This window comes from Eubalaena glacialis, chromosome 1 (assembly GCF_028564815.1).
Source record: "Eubalaena glacialis isolate mEubGla1 chromosome 1, mEubGla1.1.hap2.+ XY, whole genome shotgun sequence".
Classification (NCBI taxonomy): Eukaryota; Metazoa; Chordata; class Mammalia; order Artiodactyla; family Balaenidae; genus Eubalaena; species Eubalaena glacialis.
Window position 1 is genome coordinate 159,991,952 of NC_083716.1, and position 26,702 is coordinate 160,018,653.

At 42.1% G+C, this 26,702-nt stretch overlaps 1 protein-coding gene across 1 annotated transcript; it reads right to left on the reverse strand.

Annotated features, from left to right (window-relative positions):
- Window positions 1–3,080: 3,080 nt before the first annotated feature.
- RND3 (Rho family GTPase 3) lies at window positions 3,081–22,850 on the reverse strand. The gene is made up of 5 exons (XM_061200084.1): window positions 22,424–22,850; window positions 21,850–21,937; window positions 9,809–9,918; window positions 6,719–6,853; window positions 3,081–5,070 (listed from the first exon to the last, which is right to left on the reverse strand). The coding sequence occupies exons 1-5, from the start codon at window positions 22,571–22,573 to the stop codon at window positions 4,819–4,821; spliced, it is 735 nt and encodes a 244-aa protein (XP_061056067.1). The 5' UTR covers window positions 22,574–22,850; the 3' UTR covers window positions 3,081–4,818.
- Between the last annotated feature and the right edge of the window lie 3,852 nt (window positions 22,851–26,702).

Here is a 26,702-nt window from a genome sequence, read left to right on the forward strand (position 1 = left end):
AGGTACCAGATAAGGTAACATTCACAGTTACTGGAGATTAAGCGGCAGGCTTGCTTGGGGAGCCATTATTTAGCCCATCATTATACCTTATGTTTGCTTGCATCTATTTATTTATTATGCTACAGCTTTGTAGGAAGAGTCATGTTCACAGATATTATGTGCAAAGAGAAATTACTTGGCTAAGTACATGAACAAGCAGTAAGAAAAGAGGGAAGAACTATGTGCCTGGAGCTGAAGGGAACCTAAAATTTTTAACAAAGGAACCTAAGGAATGAAGGAGTCTTCTCTCATCAGCAATTTGCCATATCTTCCACTTCTATATCATTCATGTGGAAGACTGGTAAATTGGGAGGATTTAGAAATAATAATTATAGTATTGTATTATATATATATATTTTTTTTTTAATTAATTTATTTATTTTTGGCTGCATTGGGTCCTTGATTCTGCGTGCAGACTCTCTCCAGTTGTGGTGAGCCGGGGCCACCCTTCGCTGCGGTGCGTGGGATTCTTATTGCGGTGGCTTCTCTTGCTGAGGAGCACAGGCTCTAGGCGCGTGGGCCTCAGCAGTTGTGGCACGCGGGCTCAGTAGCTGTGGCTCGCAGGCTGTAGACCGCAGGCTCAGCAGTTGTGGCACGCAGGCTCAGCCACTCCACGGCATGTGGGATCCTCCCGGACCAGGGCTCGAACCCATGTCCCCTGCATTGGCAGGCGGACTCCTAACCACTGCGCCACCAGGGAAGTCCCTATATTATATACTGTAATAATATTATAATACAGTTGACCTTTGAACAGCGTGGAGGTTGGAGCTCCCATCCTTGGTGCAGTTGAAAAATCAAATACAACTCATAGTTGGCTCTCAACATCCACGGCTCCCCTGTATCTGTGGTTCCATATCCTTGGATTCAACCAACCATGGATTGTGTAGTAATGTAGTCCCCTATTGGACTTCTAACCAAGCACAAAGATCTGAAGTCCTTATACAAATTCTACGTTGATGATGGGCATCCATCATTCACATTCACATTGCTCTTCCATAGTCACCATAAATGGACCTCAGCCATTAGGATGCACTTGAAAATTCCTTTTGCACCATCATATCATAGCATTATAAGTGTGGTGTAATGTGTGGCTATTTCATTGGTACCTGGCTACATACTGGAATGTTTTCCAATAGCCAGTATCTATGACTCAGTTAATATCCATGGAGGTCACACCTGGACATGGTACATCATGGTTTACTTGTGACTGTCTCTCTCTAATCTATTATGAACTCCCTGGGACAGAGATTTTGCTTTGGTCATGATTATGGGCCAAGCCTAGAAACATGGCAGGCAAATAGTAGGCAGTCAATAAATATGTGGTCAATGGAAGGACAAAAATAAAAACTAGGAGATTTAGAACTGAATGCTAATGTCAAAATAACCCATAAAAAAGGACATGCAGCTTTAAGAGTTTCAGGAGTCATAACGGATGAGGCGATTCTTTTTTTATTCCTTCTAATACAAAATAACTCCCTGGGTTATTTCTAAATTTGCAATTAAGGCACATTTAGAAATAACCAGAATCTTCTAAGCAACTATTCCTGTTCCTGAAAAAGATTAATAGAAGAGAGACACAATTAAACTCTTACTCAGAATTTGAAAATCACTTTTTGGTATTTAAAGAGGCATTAATCATGATCATTAATCAATAGAAAAGAATGTTCACAGAATGCTTAGAAGAAATGTTTGCTGAAGCAAAATGTCAGAGGAGAAAAGGAAGGCATACATGCCTAGGGCTGAAGACCAACTTTTTTCTTTTTGGTTTAACAAATTAAAGCTGCTGGAAAAGAACAATTCACCAGAGGGAAACATTACTGTACAACCTATAAAATACCGCCAAGGTCAGCAGAAACCAGCTGTTGGGTTTTTTCTCCTGTGTCGGTCATTGTTGAGAAACGAGTTTCTTGCAAGGCTGATTTAGATATTATGCCTAAGAAGTTACTCAACATCAAAGATTAAGAAAGTACTTTTATTTCCTTTACTACATGCCGACAAGAATGAGTTACAAATATTTTTGGTAATTCTGTGCTTTTTAAAATTTTTTATAAGACTCTCCGTAATGTCAATGCTCTTTAACTCATTCACTTGTGCTAGATCCTCGGTTTTCCCTCTGCTTTGTGTTTCCGAGAATTATTCCCAAGCAAGTCACTGTACCTCAGACTTTGAAAGCCATTTTAAAAAAAGCATGGATGCAGTTTTTATATGAAGGGACTTAGCTGTGTAGAAGTAGCTGAGTTTTTCTAAATAGCTGTGAGATACTCCACGTGGAGTATCTTTGGACATTTCTGTAAAACTTGCATGTAAGAGTCTTAGCTAAAGACAGGGTTTATGGGCAACCAGGCCTCTCTTGATCCTAAGCTATTCCATGCTGACTTTATAGCGTTCAGGTCACTGGGGAAGCCTGTATTGTGTTGTCCTGTGTTATTTAGAGGTGCTGCTACAATAAACAAGGTCATTTTTGCTTTCCTTTTTTTTGTGCTGCTTTCCCTTAATTGTTGCAATAGCCGGGTCCTGGGTCACCTATACAGTAGGCTTCTGCAAACAACAACACGCGTTGCAAGGTGGATGCTGGTTTAGGAAGTGTGGCTTGGGGCTCCAGCGGGCAGGGTAGCAAACTAGGCTCATCATCAGAATTAAACCTGTGACCTGAGACTGCATCATACTGTTTTATTACTAAAGTGTTGAAGGCAAGTTCCACATTTCCTATGAATTAATCCTAGGCAGTGTCGTGGCTCTTTTCTGTTTATGGTCAAATCACTTAGTCTAATTACACTCCATTTCTTTCTTGGGACCTGAAATCATCATGAAAACCTTTTATATACACAGATTTATCTTCCCCTAAGAAACTCTGACTTCTGCCAGAAATCAAAAAATTCCAAGGCCTACTCATCCAGGAAATGTTAGGTCAGATCTTGCAATCACCTCTATTAAAGAAAACTAAACAGCTACATCAGGAAGTAGGTAATAAAAGGCAGAGCACATTTAGACAAAGACATGGTTACTTTTTTATTTGAAGAAAAAAAAAAGTATGTTTTAATAAATACTGCAGAAACATTGACCAAACAAACATACAAAGTGACTTCAACATTTAAAAAACTGCAACGAAAGTTCTGCTTTATAACAGTTATAACTTATTTTCTTTTTACAATATTTAAATACAGAAAGCACTTGCCAGCTATTTCATAATACTGCCCAAAGCATAATGCTGCATCAATCAAAGCATAGCATGTTGGTAAAATGTCTGTATTTCGTGGGAAATGACTGGAATGGTATTTTCTTGCAGAGACAAAACAAAGTGCTCGTAAGACACAGACTGAATGTTGTAATTACCTTAATCTCCTCTCCTGCCACAACTGAATGGGAGCACAGCTTCAACACTTCAAAAATGAAGCTTTATCATTGGAAAGAAAGCTCGTTTTCAACAAGCGCCAACAATAAAAAGGTCAGATCTGGTTTCTTCTCTGAAAGAAGCTCTAAAAGTAACTGGTCAAAAAATATCTGTAAACTATTTTAAATGCTGACTCTTTTATGCAACGATAGTGATAAAGTATCAAACACAGGCCTTGGTGGAATCTGGTTAAGTGAGGTTTAGCAATCACTCTCTAGAAATGCCCTAGGATAGTGTCAGGACTGACATTACATAATTTTCCTCTAAGGATTCTCGAAAGCTTGGATCAGAGGGTCCTTCTGTATCATGTTCATTGAAAGAAAGTGAAATAAACAAACTGATCATCAGATATTGCCAACTTCGGAGCTTCATCCCAAAAGAGGTTTTTTGCTTTGTACTTTTGGTATCTTAATTCCAGACGGCTTAACTCACAAACTGTGCTTTCTGCTACTAACCTTCATTCGTTATCATCTCTTCAGGTGAAAATAGTACCTACATTTTTTCACCCTTGGACCATTCCATGACGTCAAACCAAGACACCTTTTATTTGACTTTGCATTTTTATCAACGATGGCAAAAACAAAAAACAAAAAACACACACCCTCTTTTCTAAACAGCACACAAAAATATCACATTGAGCAATTTACCACTTTTTAATGACAATCACAAGGATGAAAAGAACCATCAGACTGAATAAAAATTGACACTTTTTCTAGCTGACCTATTCGATCTTGGTAGTGCTGGTCTGCATATCTTGCAAGACTGCAAAAGCCTTTCTTGAGAACCATCTTGCTCAGCTATCTTCAGGATGGCAAGATTTCAAAGCCTCACCAACTTTTCCTCTGGATATCCCATGGGTCCTGATACAATTTCCATTTTAATGATGAGCTAGGAGGAAATTAGATCACATCCTCTAGAAAACTAAATGCTAAGGTCACAGTGCCAGTTCCCCAATGAGGACGGTGTATTAATATATACTTTTTGTAAAGGAGATTAAAACACTTAAAAATTAAATCAAAGTAGAGATCCATGAATAGATTGTAACAAAGAAAACAAAAACGCAAGCACCATTCAGAGCGTGGTTTTTCTTCTTGGAGGTACTCGCATTCCTCCTCCTCAACCTCTAGCCCATCTGAATCTCTCTTTTTTGGCATATTTTTCAAGTCACATTTCAAAACTCTTCAATGAACTCACTTCTCACCGCTTGTTCTACATGCCGAACCTAAGGACAGGATTCCAAAAAGATGAGCATCCTTCCAAATGCCTCCTAAGCCTCCAGAATACGTGACTTTGGCTGTGCACTTTGCTCAGACTTCACCTTTTTTTTTTTTTGTTGGTGGTGTTTTCCACACTAGGTTTCCTTGTCCTCATTAAAGACAACCAGAGATTCACATCACAGTGCAACTCTTGGCTTTGTCCTTTCGTAAGTCCGTAGCCACTGCGGAGAGTTCTGGTCTGCTGGGCATGTGTGAAATCCGCTTTGTCGCCCTCTGCGATTTGTTCCGCTTAACGTTTTTATTTGTCTTGTTTACACATGCCAAGGTGGCCACATGAAAAATGTCTCTGACACTATTTTCTGACTGTAAAGCCGAGCATTCGATGTAAGTAGCTGCTCCGATCTGTTTGGCCATATTTGCCCCCTGAGAAGCAAAAAAACGGGCTGTGATCAGCAATAAGTCTTTGGGGAAGTGTGTCTTCTAACACCACAAAATAATGCATAGCAAATGCATAGCAAAATGTTTCTAATGTTAACTGAATTTTCTAAGTATTGACGAAAAACAATTTTTTACATTTGAACTGCCTTATTTATTATTTCATAAATATTTGCAGCCAAGACCCAATCCTAAGATGTCCAATTATCATCACTCAGTAGACACTGCTTGACTTCCCAGAGGTGCTAAAGGCTGATCTAATGTCATTGGGTCATCAATAAACAAGGGCCACGATCATCAAATAGTTAGTATGGGTGATTCTAAGAATTACCCAGAGACTCTTACTATTGGAAGAGAGTAAAAAAGCTGAAGACCATGAATGTAAATGCTCTGGCAGGGTGATCTGGTCCCTTGAGCCTGTTCCAGCACCTCATGGGGCACTCAATTTCTCTTTTCTTGAGTGTAAATGGCACTCAAGACTAATAGACAAGCTGTACAAAAAACAGAGGTAAGAGAATTTAGAATCAATTTTGAAACGTATATGATTATGTCTTAGGGACAAAATAAATTGTGGAAAGGAATAATACTGTTCTAGCATCTACAACTTACTTAGGACACACAAAATATGTAATTTCTAAATGTGGACCAGACAACCAGTGGACACGATAATAAGCATGTGTGCATCAAAATGACTTATTTAAATAGCCAGATTTTTGTTAATTGGAATGAAGGACAAAGAAGACCACAGTATGAATGGTCAAACGATGAATACTAAATAAAATTCTAGCTGTTTCAACATGAACTCTCTTTAGAATCTGGTTGTAAGTTTTAAGAGAATGAACTTCTGAAACCAATTCTCCTCCTTTCTAAATGCTTGAGGGAAATGCGTGCAGAAATGATGAAACTCTAAAAGACAGTTTTCTGGAGTGCTCTATTTTACTGACAATGGCCTTTTTAAAGTATTGGATTGTGTTGCTGAGTGTAAAATAAGATTAACTTTAAGAGTAATACTTTAAGAGTATTACTGATTTTGACCACATTCTCTCTTAAATCTATTTCACTTTAAACCCAGTGAGAGTTGCGGAGATACAGAGGGTTGACTATCAGCCACTGTTTCTGCACTCAAGTGATCAAATATCATGTGAGTCCCCTACCGAATGACAGAGCATTTCACATTTTAAAGGATTTTTTTTCCAAACGCGTCTTATGTATACACACATACACACACACGAATCCTTACACAGTCAACTGCTAAATAAATACGGGAAAGCTTTTTGAGAGAGTCCAGAATCAAAGTATCACCACAATTTCAGCCAAACCTTTTCCCAGATCACTTTGGTGCTCACTTGGCAGTTTTTACATTAATCTGAGCAATGGGCTGCCAGGAAGGGGCTGGGATAGTTGCTGTGAAGGCAGAGGCACAGAAACGCCAGCCCTTCTCATCTGTGTTTGCAGATGGTCACGACCTGGACACATGGTGTCCATTCTGCATCTTAGGAAAAAAACGGGCTAGCACCTGGCCTTGACCCCTGGTTGAGCCTTTAGAAAAGCAGCTACTTTTTATTTTATTTACTATGAATGATGTTCCATTTCTGACATTCTAAAGTCTATGTGTGCCCGCTGACTACATACGTACCTGGTCATAGGACACTGGGGTCTGCCTGTGGTTTGAGAGCTCTACTAATGTACTGACATCTGTCCGAAGATCAGATTTGCAGCCGACCAAGAGCATTTTGGTGTTGGGACAAAACTCCTGGATTTCACCTTTCCACTATGGGGGGGAAAAGAAGATGAAAAATTAACAAAGTGCTGGCATCCATAAAGTGGAAAACAAGTTCTCCACTGGCAGGCATTGGAAATGGGACTCAAAAAGGACATTTAAAAGAAATTGTCACTTCAGATGAAGAAGCAAACTTGCATTTATCTTCTACGTAGATATTAAATATTACTGCTTTTTAAAGTGGATCCATTAGGGAACCATATTCTTCTTCTCTGTGACTCATTAACTGTCCCTACTGCAAGAGACTTGTTGGGTGTTGTGAGAAAGTAACTAAGGCAATTTCTTAATTATTGTGGTATCTCTGAAAGATAAAAGTGCCTTAAGAATAATTATATATTCTAACAAGTGACTACATCCTCGGATATGTTGAGCTGGTACTTCCCAGCATGGAAGACCGGGAATAAGGCAGAGCCAACACAAGCACAGATATACATTCACTAATCCCACCTAGAAAGACTGAGCAGCCACCATGTGCTGAAATCTCTATTGAGATTTCAGAGACTGGAGATAGAGTTAATTAATAGGACAGAATGTCCTGCCTTTAAGGAGCTTCCACTGGTGTGGCTGAATCAACAAAGACCACGACATTTGCAAAGGCCCATCTCAGGTTATCAGGGAGGCATCTGGTCCCATGGCTCATATGTCCTTGAGTTAGTCTTAAATTACGTAAGTTATTAATTTAGTCTACTTTGGCTTGTTTCATGACCCAGCAAGAACTCTTAGAACCTCCAGAAATGCCTGGCGGGGAATTCCAATTGTCCTCTTAAAGAGCAAATGGATGACTTTTTGTGGTTTCACTTCCTCAAGCTTGAGATGACCATCAGGGTGAGAGTCAGGAGTTCAGAGTGTTCACAGGAGAGCTCAGCTCAGGGGCTGAGATCGGGAACCTGCGCCTGCCTCTCCCTGCCCACGTTCACAAATACGTATTCAGTGCTCTGCTAAATACTGTGGTGGTTACAGAGATGATTAAGATGTAGCTGAGTCTTCCAGAAAGGAATTCACAAGAGAGTGGGGGTGATGAAGTCATGTCTATAATACTAGATAAAAGTGACATCCTGCAGGAGTAATTTAAAAGACCTCTAGAGGAGACATCTCCAGATCTAGAACTGTGGGCAATGAACTCTAGTCCAAACTACACCCGTGGATTGAAGGGCATAATACATACCTTCCATAAGAGCCTAATTTATCCACCAACTCCTCCCTCCCGCCCTCCCCCTCCCTCTTCCACCCTCCCTCCCCCTCCCTCTCCCACCCTCCCTCCCCCTCCCTCTCCCACCCTCCCTCCCTTCCTTCCTTCCTTCCACTATTTAGAGGCATCTATCATGTGCTACATGACACTGGAGTAAGAACTAGAAGGTGAATTGAAAAAAAGAATAAGATCTCTCCAGCTCTAAGTCACTGTAACCTCTTTGATATTCAAGGACTTAAAGGATTCAATTAATCAAGACAAACCATAGCAGGGATTATCATGAGCCTTAAACTTCACACAAATGTAAAACACACTCATTAATATCTCTAAGGCCAAAGTCACTACACATTTGGTCTTAGCAGACAAAAGCAAAATAAAACAGGAGCAAGGTTTTTCATCATAAATTATGCATAACCCGATACTACATCAAGTAAGAACTCCAGTAAATAAGCAGTCTCTTTTATCTACAGACAAGCAAGAGACAAGTTGTTATGTTGTTCTTCAGCTGTGTGATGGCTCTGGCCTGCCCCATGTCTAGCAATTATTCACAAGCACCGAAGGCAGGAAAGGTATATTCCTGCCAGAATCTGACAGTCGCATTATTTGTGTTAGATACAAACATGACTCAAAATTGAAAGCTAAAAAGAGCCTTTAATCTTTTAAGAAATTCATATTTCATTGAACTAACTATATTTGTCATGTTTAGTAAAGAGACGGGGTAGGGGGGATGATTAACCTTCAAATCCTAATTTCATAATGACACACAAGGCCAGCAGTCAAACATGATAGGGAAAAATAAACTAATAAAAACACACAAAATATGAGGACACTGCCTTGCTCTTAAGCACGTCCTCTGACTAAGCCTGAGTGCACGGAGAAGAAGGGGGCTCTAGGGAAGGTCTGATTCCGAAACCCCACAGCACTCAGGCCAGGACTGAGAAGTCAGCTAGAGGCTAATACACGCTGGTCCTTGGATGGGCATATGCCTTTCTCTAACTACCCTGAGGCTTAGTCCTAGGTTGGCAGAGCCCAAGGAATTCTCCTCCCCCGCCCAGCCTCCCCAGGACCTGTGACCCACCTGCCATAGGGTGCCTTCCTCCTGACCTCCCCTGGGTTCCATCCAGAGCTTCCTCAGATTCCTTCCCCACCTACAGAACCTCACTACCTTTGCCTCCAGAAAGTAGCTATGTGATATCATCTGTGACACGTGTACACGACTGTGTTTACTAGTATCTGACATCACCTGGTCTAATGTCTATAAACACACCCCTGTTACTCCCTTATTTATTCTATTTCTGTTTCCAATAAATAACATCACTACTGAAATACAGCTTCTTTACTAAAACAGCTATTACTGCATTCATTTCAATCCCTGAATTGAGGTCAAAAGTAAACCTGTAAAGTAAAGCGCAAGCTACAGGGTGAATGAAGGACGGAAAGAAGGAAGACACACTTAGCAGTAATGGAGTATCACTATTTTTAGCTGCCCCACTGCCACCCAAAGGATAAACACAGAGGCTCTTAAAAGGGTATTTTGTTTCTTAAAATGAAATAAAATGTTAAGCAGGTTCATCATCAAACATTGGGACACACAGGAGTGGAAACCCTGTTATAACGTGAGAGTGTCCTTTTCAGTGTTTTAATTACAAGACATACAGCAGGGAATTAACTGCAGTGTTTGAGCTCCCAACCAACCACATGTTTCTACTTTATATCTGGGCCAGTACTGATCTGTGTCATCACTCCCCAGCACTTGCCTTTTTCAGGACACTGTCCAGAGTCTCTGGTCTACTGATGTCAAAGCAAATCAGCACGGCATCTGAATCTGGGTAAGAGAGGGGCCGGACGTTGTCATAGTAAGGAGAACCTGAGAAGAAACAAAGAAACACAAGTTTTCAGATGAATATCCCCTTTGCCTGTCATGCATGAACTCTGCCCTTTTGAGTTGAATCCTTGGATGGTCACATGGCTCCCATCTCCTCTAATTCTTGGAAAAGAAAGCAAACAAAAGCCGAGTAGTACTATATTCATTTCTACTAGAAGACAAGGAAACCTCACTTGTATCTGACTTAAATTCGAGGGGAGGAGCCAGGATCTTAAGTTGAAATCTGCACAGTTCAAAGAGTAGAGCCCAAAGGCACCTAGGTGAAGGGCAGAAGCATCTGGAACCAGATGGTCTGGAGTGCAAATCCACCTCCACCACTGCAAGACGGGGGCAGGTGGCTTCAGGTCTCTGTGCCTCCGATTCTTCACTCATGAAAGGAAGATGACAACAGTACCTACCTGGGATTCAATAAACCTGGGCAGTGCCTGTCACTTAGTAACAGATCAAGAAGTCTTAACTAAGGCTATGGCTGTGCTGTTGCTATAGAAAGCTGAGTGGTAGCAAGCACAGTCACCGGAGCTACTTCTTGGGAAAGAGCCCGATATTCAAGATCACTCTGTTAGTACAATGGAGAATGGGGGAGGGAGGAAAAGGGTGGGTTCAGCCAAACAAAGAGAACCATCGTGAGCCTCACCAGCACCACCCTATCTCCAAGTTACAAGTTTGTATAAGCCATGACCTTTGAGCTTGCTTACTTAAACTTATCCCCAAACTCTGTATAGACTCTCTTCCTGTTACAACCAAAAAATGTAATAAATGCCATACTGGATCCTGTCACTTTTTTACACTTTTCCATCTCTGGGAGTGACATCAAGGCATGATCCAAGGATCTGAGCCTGAGTTAAATCCAGGGTTCCCTAAAGGTTCAAGTTACCAGCCAATTAATTTAACCGCAGAACCCCCTCTGGTCGTTTAGGAAATTTCTTCTCTTCTTTTAAAAATCCCAAAGGATGGGCAATTGCATGAGGCCAGTTATTATAAAATGGTGTGCCTATAAAATTAAATAATGGCCTGCCATGCTATTTATTTTTTGAAAAATCATTTTCAGTATACTGACATTTCACAAGCACAACATGAAATCGTTTTACTAGGAATGTATACATATACATATATATATATATATAATTTGACTCCAGAATAGAGAAAAAAAAATCTAAGCCACTAGTCTTTTTGAAACCCAATTTCATTTTGACATCACCTTCCATTTCTAGCAGAAAAACATGACATGTTGTCCCCTGATAAATCAAAACCTCAAAAGTCAAAGTCAGGGAAAGAGAAAGACTAAAGAAGCTTTTCAAATAATCCTTTATATTTCTGTCAAAACAAAAATTTTCAGGAGGCTGCTCCTGAGATCTCAAAGTTACTGCCTGTAGTTAGGGTGCATCACCCTCTTTTCACAGGATATTGTGGGTCCCTAGCATTCACTAAGCAACCCCAGGAATGCTGTGGCTCTTTCATCAGCTGCTTTAGGGATGGAAAGTGACAACTTCAAGCCAGGTGTGTCTACCAAGCAAGAAGGAAGGGAAATGTTCTAGGAATCAGGAAGAAAAGTGTGAATAAATATAGACCAACTAAGCCAGAATCTGTCCTGAGCTACAGCAGCTCCCTGCCCACATCTGGAATCAGGACCCTGATGGAGTAGAGACTGACAACAAAAAGATACTTTCCAAAAGCTTAAAGGGTTTAAAGTTAAAAAAAAAAAAAAAAAAAAAAAAAAAAAATCTGAGGTTACAAGAAAAATTCACAAATAGTTCATTAACGTCAACATTTTTGAGAGGATCAGAAATGAGATGGCTTATCACTCTACATGGATACACGGGCATTTCCATATTTGTTCTGTGAAGTTCAAACTTTCTGAATTGCAGCTTCTGTTTCTGTGTCCAAAGTCTAACCTGGACACAGCTTCTGCTGTAATTATTGGGGAATCTCTTTTTCCAAACATGGAATCAGAAAATTCCAGATCATAGAGTGGAAATCCAAATACCAGACACATACATGAGGATTTCCTCTGCTCTTCCAAGTTAGCAGGAAATGACCTGACCCCAAATCTAGAAAGTCACAGTGTTCAACAATTCAGGATGTCAGAAGCCTAACTAGGCTTCAGAGATCTCCCTTCTTGGAAATTACTCCCATTGGGAAGAAAACTATCTCGCTGTGGATACTTTCCAGTCTGCAGCAGACCTGAACTTTGGAGGACAGGCTTCTCCAGGTGCCTTATTCCTTCAGGACATAATCTTTGACTAAGATGAAAGTAAGTACACACTGCTAATCTCTGATCTAAGACTACTCTACATAACAGTGAAAAACATCTTTTCCAGACACAAAATTAAGGAAAGACAGTTGGAGAATTACAAGGGTGCTAAAATAGAGTAATTAAAATTCGAACTACTGGGAAAATCCAGAGGAATGGTTTTAACTTCCAAGCCACCACGTGGCTGCAGAGAATATCCCTCCCCCTTTGTGTACTGGGCTTCTCTCCCCCTCCCATTTTATGGCCACAAAGGGGATGTGGCTTTGTCTTCAGCCCTCTGTCACTGCTGGAGACTCCTGCTTCCTAGAATCAAGGGAACTGCCTTCTGTACTTAGTGGGTGTACCCAAATATCTGCAAAATGTAAGTACTGGCCTGACTTTAAAATGAAATGGAGTTTGCAACTGAAACCAAATTCTTATGGAGGTTTGATTCTGCTTTTGTTTTTATTTGGCTTAATGTTTTGAATGAAAATACATATTAAATATATATATATTAAGGCTCATGAGAAATATGCCACCTTGCTTGTTGAGGTACATAAGTAATTTTTAAGAGCTTTAACAAGATCTAATTAGGAATGACACTTTGATCTGTCCTATTACTTTTGCTAATGAACAGTGCTTTTAGATCCACAAGAGTGTCCAAAGGTAGTAATAAAACTGATCTCCACATTTATTAGTTATAAGCATAATTTGCCTAACCACTAACCACAAGAGTAATTTGTCATTAAACGTAACAAGACCACTTATTCATTATATTTTTTGATAGGGCATGGTTAAAACTTTGAATAGAAAAATCCATGGTCTGTATTTTTTCATAGTAAAAAAAGAAAACTGATAGAGAATGACAAAAGAACTGTCCTACCAGGAAGAATCTAACAATCCATCGACTAAGCACGACCTTCGGGCCGGGGTGTGGGAGGGTGTGGGAGCCGGGGGTGGGGTGGGTGGGGGAGGGTGAATCCAGTGTAACTTGCAAGTGTTTACTCTGCATTTAAGCGCTTGGAATTCTTGCCTATAAAGCCCAAGCTACCGCACAAAGCAAGGAAGAAAAGCAAAGCTTGAGGGTGCACGGTGTGATCACAGGCATGCAGGGGCTAACTCATCAGCCAAGAAAAAATAAAGAGGAATTCCAGGAATGCCCCTATGAAGTGAGAAGCAATACAGGGAGGGAGAAGTGACACCAAAGGAAGAAGCAGAAAGCGAGTCGATGAGACAGGAACAATACCTGCCCCTCACTCCTCCATCCCTCCAGAAAAGCCTTACAGCATTCTGTTAAGTCAAACAGTAAAATATTAACTTCTACAGATTTTTTTTTTTAAGATGCATGTGAAAAGCTTCCAAGGTAACTATAGAACTAAACACAAGGCAAGAAAGAACACTGAATAATTGTGTATTATGTAGAAAAGAACTGAACTTTAACTGCAGTATATAGTAGGTACTGACATACATATAGTATGTACTCTAGTACCCAAGAAAGTACTAGATCTAAAGTCAGTTAGTCTAGGTACTGAGCTTTGCTTGTCAAATAAAACTCTTTCTCACCATGTGGAATAGGCTTTCTTGCACATGGTAGTTCTCAGATGCAGCATTTCTCTTATACTTTGTGTAACTTTAGGCACCCAGCACTATTCCAAGGTCCTTTCTATTTAACCATCAGATCATCAAAAGGAAAATTTCAAGAAATTCCACACTGAAAAGAAATGATGACACCACATATGCAAAATGTGTGCTCCCAAACCCCACAAAGAACAAGCTTTGCTTGGGTGGAGACTGGAATAGTGCCATGTGAGGTTCTCTGAGTCCTTCGAGTTTGGCAAACATCAGCAAAGTTCCAAAAGGCTTCTGAAACTGTTCAGGTCTACCCATCTTTGTCTTCAAGATCATTAATTCTGGGTGAGAGCAGTCTTTCCAGCCCAAGAATGGTCACAAAGTGCCTCACCCAGAAACTACTTCTGCAGACACATACCTGTCCGCTTAAGTCATCTCTTCACAGAGACAGAACACACCATATATGTACATAATCAAATGTAAGAAGATTCATGCCCAAAAGGGAGGCTTTAGGGAACCTTTTGCAAAACGAGTTCGAACACTGGGAGGCTTTATAGGAGCTTGAGAACTGAAAACTCTAGTTGACTATTTCATAAATACAACTTCTTTTACTTGAACCTTAAATTGAACAACTTCTCCTTCTCCCATAAGAAATTCCTACCTAGAACAATAAAATCAGGGATACTGCATATTTTGGGGAGAGAAAATATGTTAACTTTTGGTATTTTTAGTGATCACCAAGAGAACACCTGTACCCAACAGCAGTTACCATGTGGATGCTCTGCCCAGTTATTACAAGATTCCATTTCGTCATGCCATCTCCACTCAGAGTGAAAGCTCCAAATCAGCAATCATCTCAGGAATGTGAATCAAGTCCAGGCAGAACTCTGGGTCTGGCTCAATATAAGACTGTTGAACTCTTTTTCCAAGCAGTCTGCACTACAGGCACCAGGCCCTCAAATATGCAACAAGTATTGCCAGGAAGGATATTTTATTTGTTTCTTCTATAGGTTCAGCTTAACAGAAATTATAAACAGATTTTATGAAAATTTGGGGGCATTTCTCTGTTGCTATTAAGAAAAGAATCAATATTTTCAATTTCCGGGAACAATGCAGATACGTAGTTGTATAGAAAGTCAAAGAGGTAGAAATAAGACTACTTTTGAGCTTTAAATAAAGGTTTAGGGTTAAACTCCCAATCTTACTGAGATACTTTAAAAATATAAGAATCAAAACATTTTACTTAAAGTGGAAATACAGTAAGTCACAGAACTTTAGGGATAAGAGTAGATATGTATACATCTAAAAAAATTACATTATCATTCAGTAATAACCCATGAGTGAATCTGCCCTGCCACATACTATGTCATCAGGCTCATGTTTCAAAGCTAATGTGCACAACACCTGGTCGGACTTCTGAGGCAGCTTACGTTCATGCCAGTGAAATTTCTGTTATGTCAAGGGTGTCTCTGAGTAACGTTGGCAATATATTGTAACTGAGGAGACATTTAAAGGGCATCAGAAAATGGTTGAGACACAAGTAATTCATTTGGCATGGACCACCAGACACCATGAGCTAGCTGGAGGAACTATTGGTCCTTGGTGTCACATCTACATGCAAAAGAACTGGATTAATGAGAAAACATCTGGTTATTTCAGGTGGCATCAGAATGATAAATCTGGATGCCTCACTGAAAATGTGCAACTTAGCAAGAAACCAGATTGGAAAAAACCCAGCACTAAATGGGGTTTAAACTAAAGAGAGATAGAGAGAGACAGAGATCTAGACACAGATATAAACTTAGAAAGGGAATTTATATCTTCCTCCTTTTTTTGATCTATAGTTTCAACGGAAATCATTGCACAGTGGACGATTCTCCAAATGTAGTTTTATGTATTTCTTACTAGAAATCACTATCCAAACCCAGGGCTGTTTTGCCTTTAACCCACATCTCTTACAGAGTTTCAGGGTGAAAACTCAAGAGTTGAACCTGGCTTTGGAACTCTAAGCTCCTAGAGCTCATTACTACCTTATGATCTAACTGATTTTGTGCAATTTTGCCCTTGATATTCACAACACAAGCACCCATGCTTCTTTGGCTTCTTCATAAATTCTTGCCCTCCCCCTTTCTCTAACAAGGTTAAGTTAAAATTCTTCAACTTTCAGAATCTTGTTCTCCCTGATAGTCATTCAACGTAAGCATGTTTCCAAGTGGGAGGGATGTTAAAGAGTTCTTAAGAACTGAGTCACCTTCGAGAGATGAGGAAGAAATTGAGGTGGGTTTCGATGAGTCACAAGTCAGGGAGCTTGGGCTGGCCCTGCAGGCTTCAACAGTTTTTTGGATCTTCTTGCTAAGTGAATCCAGCTTTAGAACCTCCAGGCCCAGCCTCCTATAAACAAGTACTAGACAGTGAGTACCTTGAGGGCAGGCACTGTCCTAGCCAGGCTTGTCCCTGCTCCCACAGCCTTTAGCAGAGTTCATGCACACCGAATGCCCTAAAAAATGTTTACTGGTTTCAATCATTTCTATAAGTCTTGCCTTGATGTGTTAATTTACATCTTAAATCACAAAAAAGGGACCAGTGATCCTTTTGATGCTGCTTTTCTGGATTATTGACTAACCTCCGCATTGCTGAAACATTTCCATCCCTGTTAAGAAATATTTCAAGAGTGCTTGTCACTGAGACTATTCTTCAAACCTGATGCATGATCTATAAATATAACAATATATTGATAGGTAGACTTATGGTTATAGAGGAGTTTGTCCTCAAAGTCAGGCCATGAGTAATTAAGATTTTCCTCTCTTCCCTAAGAATACTACATTCTCTGTTAATACTGCTAAAAACTAGTACAGGAAGTGCTAACTTTAGCACTCGTGGCCTAAAAGAACCTTGTATCAGGACAGGATTCAAAAGAGTGTTTATGAGGCAACAGCATAGTTATTGTGGGGGAATATTAGCAGCTGAATTGAGTATTTTAAAACTAACAATATGCCTTAAATAAAATGTGCATTAACTTGCCCTGGTTAAAAGCTGAAATGAATGATTATTACTCCCTAAATCACATGTGCTGAAATTACACTGCAATCAAATCACTTAGGAAAAGATATGGTGATCCTTAAATGACAAAGTTTCTATTATTAGTAGACACTGGCTTCATGCTACAAATTGCTTCTATGCTTGGCAAATCTGGCAGATTCTGAAGCACAAGACTACTTTGGTCTCACTTATCACTTCAAAATGTTGAAACCATTACCCATTGTTTTGCAGAAACTCACTGAGTGAATTTGAAAAATCAATAGGAGCATTTCTGCAACTTTTAATCAAAATGCTCATCTTATTATCAATGAAAGGGAATAGGAAATATTTCTCATTAAAATCAAGAAATCATAGACCTGTATCCAAAGACTACCTTTTAGAGGAGTCACAGTGCAGTTATTTATAAGAGGGTTTTGTTTCTTTTTTTCAATTTTTATTGGAGTGTAGTTGATTTATAATGCCGTGTTAGTTTCAGGTGTACAGCAAAGTGAACCAGTTGCATATATACATATACCCACTCTTTTAGATTCTCTTCCCATATAGGCCATTACAGAGTATTGAGTAGAGTTCCCTGTGTTATACAGTAGGTCCTTGTTGATTATCTATTTTATATATAGTAGTGTGTATATGTCAATCCCAATCTCCCAATTTATCCCTCCCCATCCCACTTTCCCCCACATAACCATAAGTTTGTTTTCTACATCTGTGACTCTATTTCTGTTTTGTAAATAAGTTCATTTGTACCATTTTTTTAGATTCCACACATACGTGATATCATATGATATTTGTCTATCTCTGTCTGACTTCACTCAGTATGACAATCTCTAGGTCCATCCATGTTGCTGCAAATGGCATTATTTTGTTCTTTTTTTATGGCTGAGTAATACTCCATTGTATACATGTACATCTTCTTTATCCATTCCTCTGTCGGTGGACTCTTAGGTCGTTTCCATGTCCTGGCTATTGTAAACAGTGTTACAATGAACATTGGGGTGCATGTATCTTTTCAAATTGTGTTTCCTTTTAGGGGGGCTGGAATAACTTTAAGCAGCCATAAGAAATCAACTGGCAAAGTGCCATTTGTGGCTGCTTCTTTAATTGGTGTGTGCCTTGGGGGCGGCAGGAAAAGTTTCCTGCCTGAGGATCTAGAAGATCTATCAGCATTAGGGATTCCTAACAAGGGAAATCCACAGCAATCAGATGCGAAGGGCACCTGGGTTCAAGAATCTGACAAAATTGGCTCATTATAGGTTGCATGTGAGCTACACTAAGTGGGGAGAGCTTCCTTCCCCGCACTCTCTGCCTCACCTGGACTGTATGCATCTTAGGGGCAGGACCATATTTTAATTAACTCTGTATCTCTAAGGCCTGAGAGAAGCCCTGCACATAGTAGATGCAGAAAGGAAGAGGGAAAGAGAGAGAGAAAAAATGAGACTATACATTACTGTGCCTCAGAAAGTAGGGAATGAATTATCTTTTCTCTTGGTGCAACGAGGTCCCACAAATCCTAATTCCACTTGATGTTCTTTCCTACACCCAAACTGGCAGAGTTCTGCCTGTGCATAATCGTATGCTGCTGGGGGGAAAAGGAGACCCTCTTATGAGAAGCTGTCCAAGTACAGAAACCGGATATGAGAACAGCTTCTATCTCCTAATGTCTGCTAGGAGGCTAAGCAGGATGTGAATGCCATTCAAAGGACAAAGTTTATGCCATCTCTCTCCCTATGTAGGAGAAGTTACATGCCTCATTTTCCCTCTAACTTTCACAAAGTTCTAGAAGGGGGAAAAAAAATCTGACATTTAGGACTTTAGACACTTGGCTTGGATCTTTTCTCCAGAGTTAAACTGATAGCAGTTGGAAAAAATAAATGTATCAAGAGGCATCAGGCACACACAATTATTTTCACAACCCAAACTAAACAAATGTCTTAGTGGGCAAAGAAAATGTCAAATGTTTGTCAAAAAATAATCCTGTTCAGAAATTTGCCATGAAAAGCTTGAGATGAAATGAAAAACGGTTAAAGATACTTGAAGTGATTAGTTGCTGATGCAACAGTTCTTGCTAGATGTATTTCACTCATGAATGATAAACCATTTTTGGTGGAAACAGTCTATTCCTAGAATCCAGGCAATGCTTCATGACTGTGTTTAATTAACTCACATTTCACCTCACAAACAACATAATGGGATTCTAAATAATTCCCTTATGCCTTTTTCCCATTATGTATAAAACTCAATCTAAATTTGAACTAAGATTTCATTACTGGATAATTTTGCTGTGTGATATTTTCTTAATCACAGTCTTTTCAAACCTTTATATTTTAGTTAAATATGCATAGGTTTTGTTTCATTAAACAAAAATAGAAGTGATTATTTCACTACAGACTTCATTTCAGGTGATTATCTTTAATTTGATGAAAGGCAATATTTATAAAGTTGCCATTCTTTGTGCACAGGTAATTCAGTGGTAATAAATGTCAGGGAATCTCATCTCCTTGGAAACGACGCATATGATTATTCATTTGTTCATTCAACAGATTTTATTGGGTGACTACTGTGTGCAAGGCACGATGCTATGTGTGCAGAGACCACAAACTGTAGTTTGGATTAAATACTTGAAAATATACGAAGTGATATTTATCTGCACATGTGAAGCAGAGCCTCCAACTATAAACTGCCCACATTTTGTTTTCTAGGCTTTGTTAAACATGTGCCTTTTCTCTTCTTTAAAAAAAAAAAAAAAAAAAAAAAGTCAATTTGGCTCTTTGGGCACCTAATTTAAAATCTCCATTGGTGGTCCTGTGACACTTGAAGCTTGAGAGGGGATGCACAACCCAATATTCCTATAAGCCCACCCATGCCCCCTCCCTGCCCAAATGTGTCTCCTTCTTAAATCCACCAGAAAGCAGTGGCTCTGTTCAGAGCCTGGCTTGCTTTGTAGGTCGTGAAAACTGCAGGATGGGATGGTAGATCCACTGGGACTAAGAGCTGAAGCCAACCAACATCCCTGGGAACAAAAAGACTTGCCTGTCTGGTGATCTAAAGCCAAGAAGTATACAGCTGGGAGAGATCCTGCACATTATGTGGTTCTGTATCCTTTTTTTTAGATGATGAAATGAGACTCAGGGAGGTAGAGGATCTGCACACAGAAGTCTGTGGTAACCAGTAGCTAAGATCTAAACATAGCTTTGTATCAACGACTGGATCAGACTCACAGACCCCGTATCTAAATAATTCTTATCACGCATTAGGTCCAAACAGGCTGGGGGAGGGGAGTGAGAATCGGTGTTAATTATTGGTACCATACCAGCTGTCCTGCCCACTAGGCGTGACAAATACCATGATATGTCTGGGAATTTGAGCCCATTAAGTACTAGGCTGTGTACAAATCTGATGATGGAAACTACTGAAATAAGAAAATACTAGAATTCCGTCTATCACCACCTTCCCTATAGTTTCGAGAGTGTGTGCAATCCTCAGTACAAAACACGGTGAGGTCCCGGTTCTGCTACCCTTGGCGAGGCTCCAGGAAGAGCCTGACTCTCCAGGGAGAAACAAAATCTGCATATCTTACGGCAGCCCTCAGAGCATCTGGCACCAACCGTGAGAGGCGCTCGAGCGAGACTTCTCACTTGCCTTTGTGCCCGCACTGCCTCCGGCGACCCTGTCAGTCAAGGTCTCTTCCTTGTGCTCTCTAATCCCCTGCGTCCCTCCGGGGCTCCCGAGGTTAAAGTCGAGGGCTGTGAGAAGCTCGCACAGCCCAGAAGCACCTCCACGAGGCCACTCCCAGCTGAGCGCAGGTTCACCTCGCGGGCCTCCCCGCCCGACAGCAAAGCCTGCGTGCTGGCACTTGCGTGCTCCTCCTCCCTAGTTTCACCCGGGATTTGGCTCGGTTCACCCGCGGCAGCCCAGCTCCCTGCTAAACTCCCAGACCTAAGCTCAGGGGCCTTCACCCGGCCTTCCCACTGGCTCCTCCTCCTCCTCCAGAGGCTACGCCCTTCCTGGGAACTGCACTCCGCCGCCAGGCACCGCAGGCTGGGGCGGCGGGTGCCTGGGTTCCAGCCGGAGGTTCCCGGGGATGCTCCCGCCCCCACCGCGCCTGGCCCAGCCCGAACCCCTAACAGCCGCGCGGGGAAGCCTTCCCCTCCGCGGTGCAACCGGCCCTCCCTACCATCGCGCGCCAGGTTGGTGGGTGGGCGCGTGGGAAGGCGATAACCCGGCCTTGAACCCCAGACCCTTGAAAATAATTCACCATGCCAATAATTCAACTGGACGGGAAGGTCAAAGGCGAATAGGACGGCCCGCCTTGTAGACTGGAGGAGGGTGATGCAATGGGTCAGGAGGGAATGGCGTGGGCCGGGGGACACCAAGTGATCACGGGGGCGGGGGGGGGGGGCTCGGATCTGCCGGTCGGCACCGAGGCGGCGCGGGCGGCCGGCCGGCAGCTCGCGGAGGAGGCCCGGCGACCGCCCGCCGGGTGCTGCCCGCGCCGCCAGCGCATTCCAGGCAGTAGGCGTCACGAGCGCCAGGGCTGCTCGCGATCACTTTACTCTCTCCCCGAGCGCGGAATCCGCCTGTAACTGCGTTGCTTTGGGGGTTTTCTCCCACCTCCCACCACCCTCTCCGCGCTCCCCGCCTACCCACCAAGCAGCAGGTTAGATCCTGGAGGGGCGCGCTCGCATCCGAGAGCCAGCTGATTCCAAGGCGGCACACGCACCCCCCCAACATTTGGCCTTCCCGGCCGCCCCGAGACGACTCGGGCACAGCTCCGCGGCCACCCGGCTACAAGCATTTTCTACCACTGGGTCACCCCTCGGGCAAAGAGCGCCCTTCTCTTCCCACGGCTTTCCCCCGACCCAGTGTCGTTCCCCCACCCCCACTCAGAAGGGACACAATTTTCACCCAGCAGGGAATCCCTCGTAAGAAGCAAAGTTAAAGGAGCGGCGCAGAGCGAGCGCTGGTGGCGCGCTGGCCCGTGCTGAGAGCGTGCCAGGCGCGGAGTCCCGCTACCCGCCGCGCACCCCTGAGCGGCTGGAAACCCGCCCGAGCGCCACGCGGTCCGATGACTCTCTTACCCGAAGTGTCCCACAGGCTCAACTCTATTCTTTGTGTGTCGATTTCAAAACTGGCCGTGTAATTCTCAAACACCGTAGGGACGTAATTCTGGACAAGATGGACAGGGGGAAAAAAGAGGGCAAAGAGGTTATCTTAAAATGCACGACACCCGCAGAACACCCTCTGATAATCGCCTCCTCACTCTCCAATGGAAAAACGAAACCCCAAAACCCGCACCCACCAGATCTCACACTGAACACGCGGACCCTTTCCGAAACCCCTAACTTCCCTCTCGCCCCACCCGGATCCTCCAAGACAGGAGGATCCAAATCTCCGAACCCCAGATTCTGCACACAGGACCGAACAAGTTTCAGAAGCTAACAGCAGAATGTGCGGGCGCATCCCAACCCCGCAACGCTTCCAGCCCGCTTTCCCTTTCCGGGCAGTCTAACCAGGGGGAAAGTAGTAAATGGTGAGAAAGACGGCTGAAAAAAAGAAAAACGGGTGAAGGGGGGAGAGTCAGGGGGAACCCACCTCGACGCGGGGATCCCCCGGGCCGCCGCCCTCCTCGCAGCCCCGGCCGGCCACACTCACCTCGGGGAAGCAGTCTTTGGCGAAGACATGCAGCAGCGCGGTTTTCCCACACTGACTGTCTCCCACCACTACTATCTTGCATTTCACGTTCTGATTAGGATCCATGATAGATTTACTGGATAATTTCTGGCTGGCTCTTCTCTCCTTCATTGATCTTGCCTTATTTTCTCTTGAAACAGAAATTTTCACTTAAGAGGAAATAATATATATATTTCTCTTTCTATAAAAAGCAGATATATAAAAATAAATCGCAAGGCTGGTGGGAACCCCTGAAGCGCCGCGCAGACGAGGAGAGCTAGAGAAGCAGGCTCATTACTCTCCTCCGACAAGTTTTATGCCTGACTCCTCACGGCGCTTCCCAAGTCCAATTCCGATCCGACTGCTTTGTTTCACGCTCTCTGCGCGGCTTTATACGCCCGGCCTTCCAATCCTCTTTCTCAATGAGAGAAGGAAACTGATCCGCCTCCTCCCCTTTTATGGAGCCCGGGAGCGAGCGCCGTCTGGCTCCTCGCAGAACACGTAGACAATGCGCCCTCTAGGGTGAACATGCGGGATCGATTTCCAGACCAAGGCTCTGCGACGACTTGAAGACCCCGATGACGCTTTGCTGAAAGATGGGACTGTACAAGTCAAGGAGGAGGTGGGAAACTGAATTGTCTGTGCATATTGATTTTTATCAGAATTTCTTGAAAAAACGTTTTCATAGGGGCTGATCTACGGAAGCCTCATGAACATTTATGAAAGCAAAAACATTTCCTGCCCAACACAGAAGGGTGGGGAAGGGTTAAGTGGCTGTATTTTCTTAGAAAGTGTTTTGTATCAGGTATATAGGCCATGGAACAATAGCTAAGCCGGGTTACTTCCGATGCCGGAACTGGCTTGCCTGGGTCACAGCAATAGACTGCCTTCTGAAACCAGTGAGTTCCAGTGACTCAGGAGGAGAGAGAAAGGTTTTGAGGAGAGGGAAAGGGAGGTGGGAGGGGAGAAGAAAGAAAAGTGGAAGATGCTCATAACTGAGTGACCAAAGCCACTGGAAACTCAATCCTACTGCACTAGGGACCTAAACACACAAGGTCAGCCATTGCCCCTGTCAGTGAGAAGAGGGGGTAGGAGGGATTCTGATCCTGACCTTTAATTCCTTTATCTGTAGCTTCCCTTTCTCTGAAATCAAAGCACCCTAGGCTGGACCCAGAAAACAGAAATTTGCTTAGCTGAAAAGTGCAGGTACAACCCTTCGGTCCCTCTCCACTTCGCCTCCACATCCACCCCCCTACTCACCCACCTGAAAGTCTCAGAGAGGACTAAAAATGGCCACACGTTTGTTCTCTCTTCCCTATAAAAAGTTCTTCTTTTCTCATCTTCATTTCCTGTGCTTCAAGTGATCAGGTGGTTGCACCTATTTTTAAAATTTTTTATTGAGGTATAGTTGATTTACAGTATCATATGTTTCAGGTGTACAATACAGTGAATCACAATTTTTAAAGATTATACTCCATTTATAGTTACTATAAGATATTGACTATATTCCCTGTGCTGTGCAATGTATCCTTGTAGCTTATTCATTTTATACATATAGGTTGTTATCTCTTAATCCCCTACCCCCATCTTGCCCCTCACCACTTCTCTCTCCCCACTGGTAACCACTAGTTCCTTCTCTATATCTGTGGGTCTGTTTCTTATGTTATATTCACTAGTTTGTTTTATTTTTTAGATTTCACATATAAGTGATCTCACAGAGTATTTGTCTTTCTCTCTGACTTATTTCACTCAGCATAATGCCCTCCAAGTCCATCCATGTTGTTGCAAATGACAAAATTTGCAGAGGTTTCACCTATTAAATTGTATTAAGGACATTGGCCAAAAAAAAAAAAAAACCGTATAGGTTCCCCCATGGACACTTCTAGGTTTGTAAATGAGAAGAAGATGAGGTGAAAAACCAGAAAGTTCAGTATGGGGAGTGAAAAGGCACAATGATAGATGGTTAAAAGCATACATGTAAGTATCAACCCTAGGACCATGAAGACTCAGGGATCTAAGGATGGTCTCCTCTTCCTTTCAGAAAACTGGAGCCGCTCAAAGGAAGACTGACTTAGTGTGTAGGGCTGTGTTCATACACACACAGGGCTGACTCACAGAAAAAGGGAGCGCTGACCCTGCTCAGGTTACTAAAGCAGCACGGGCCAAAGTTTGCTCTGCAGAAAGTGTGCTCACAAAAAGCATCCTGCATCCCAATTAGTGATGGAGACACTGTGCCCGTATCACCCCTTGAAGATGTGCCAAGCACTTTGACATATTACAAACAGTAAAAAGCTCTATAGAAAGGTAGCATACCTAATGTAGTTTAACCCAGCATTCCTCAAAACTACTTAAGCACAGGAAACTTTGATCTAATTATTTACTTGTTTGAGAAGCAATAGACATAGTGGTTGGGGGCAGGAAATCACAAAGAAGTGTATCTGTGTGACCTTGGATAAGTTACTTAACCTCTCTAAGCCTCAATTTCATCATCTGTAAAATGAGAGTCATAATAGTAATGATGAGGAAATGCAAGTGAAGTTTGCAGGATAGTTTCTGGCACATTAAAGAATCCTCCACCTACTTTATATTTCACACGTAACTCTTATTTTCACTTCTCAGAACTGTTGAACATATCTTGGGAAATTCTGGCCTCATTAGTGGCCTCACTAATTGGAGATAAGAGAATAGATCCACCCTTTTTTTTTTTTTTTCCTCAGATTTTTAACGTAGGAAGTTGCTCCTTTCTGGAAATATGATTTGACCTTCCACATTCCTGAATTGATACAGTTTATGTGGTTAAGCTGCTCTAACTAGCGATAGTTATGAATTATTAGTATTTGGCTGACAATGAATAAGATGACCATGTAATTTATCATATAAGCTGGGACACTTTTGAGAGCAAAAGGGGCTACCACTAATGGTCAGAACAACAGTTGTAAACAGGGTCTGGCCCAGGCAAAATGAGAGACCTAATCACTTTAATGAAGAATCTGGAATCATAGACTATTTTTGGAAATCAGGTGACCTGAATCTCCAGGAATCTGCCAGTTGCTGAGTGAAATTTTTTAATTAATTAATTATATTTATTTATTTAAATAAATTTATTTTATTTATTTTATTTTGCTGCGTTGGTTCTTCGTTGCTGCGCACAGGCTTTCTCTAGTTGCGGGGAGCGGGGGCTACTCTTCGTTGTGGTGCGTGGGCTTCTCATTGCGGTGGCTTCTCTTGTTGTGGATCACCGTCTCTAGAGCACAGGCTCAGTAGTTGTGGCGCACGGGCTTAGTTGCTCCTCAGCATGTGGGATCTTCCCGGACCAGGGATCGAACCCGTGTCCCCTGCATGGGCAGGCAGAGTCTTAACTATTGCACCACCAGGGAAGTCCCTGCTGAGTGAAATTTAATGGCTGTGTAATAGGGTAGAAACCCAACTGCCTGAAGTTACCAGGCTTTGAATCCCTTTAGGGTAAGAATTCTTTCCTCGTCTTCTTTGAGTCTCTACTACTCACTGTGTAGTAGATAGTCAATATATTTTAAAAATTCATTTAGCATTTAGTTCAACAAATATTTATTAAGCACCTGCTATATGCCAGGCACTGTTCTAGAAACTGTAGATATAACAGTAAACAAGGCAGCCTGCTTGCTGCTCTCACAAAGTACATATGCCAGACAAGAGATAGACAATAAAGAAGTAAGCAAGTACACAAATAAGAATGAATGTGCCAAGTTCTATGAAGACAAAACAGGATGGCATGATGAAGCGTAGGAAGGTGGGGATTAGACCCAGTGGCCTGGCAATGCCTCTCTAAGGAGGATGAGTCTTCAATGGTGAGAACAAATCAACCTTGAGAAGGTCCACTGGAAGGCAAGGGAACAGACAGTGAAAAAGTTATATGCAGAGAAGAACTCAGCAGGTGGAAGGAACAGAAGGAAGGCTGGAGTCAGTAGGCCCACTGAAGGAGGGAGAAAATAGATAAGAGAGCAGAAGAAAGGGGGCAGGAGCTAATAAATGGGCCTTGGAGATAGGTTCATAGAATCTGAATTTCATTCTAAGGGCAATATGTAGTCAGACACAGGAAGGCTTGAAGCAGGGTAACAACTTGATTATTTGAATGAATGGCTCCACCTCTAAGTTTGCAGCTGTCACTCCACTAACTATGACTTTGATGAAACTGCTTATCTTCAATGAGATTTTCAGATCTAAATGATACCTAAAGTCCTAGAAAAGACTAAAATTTTAGATTGCAATGAAAAGGTTTTCCCTA

Excerpts from the sequence above, each read along its gene's own strand:
- RND3 (XM_061200084.1), bottom strand. The coding sequence starts at position 22,573 with ATGAAGGAGAGAAGAGCCAGCCAGAAATTATCCAGTAAATCTATCATG. Across the intron at positions 21,938-22,423 it reads CCAAAGACTGCTTCCCCGAG|AATTACGTCCCTACGGTGTT; the intron begins GTGAGTGTGGCC and ends CATCTTGTCCAG. Across the intron at positions 9,919-21,849 it reads GAGCCTGTGGGACACTTCGG|GTTCTCCTTACTATGACAAC; the intron begins GTAAGAGAGTCA and ends GTTTCTTCTCAG.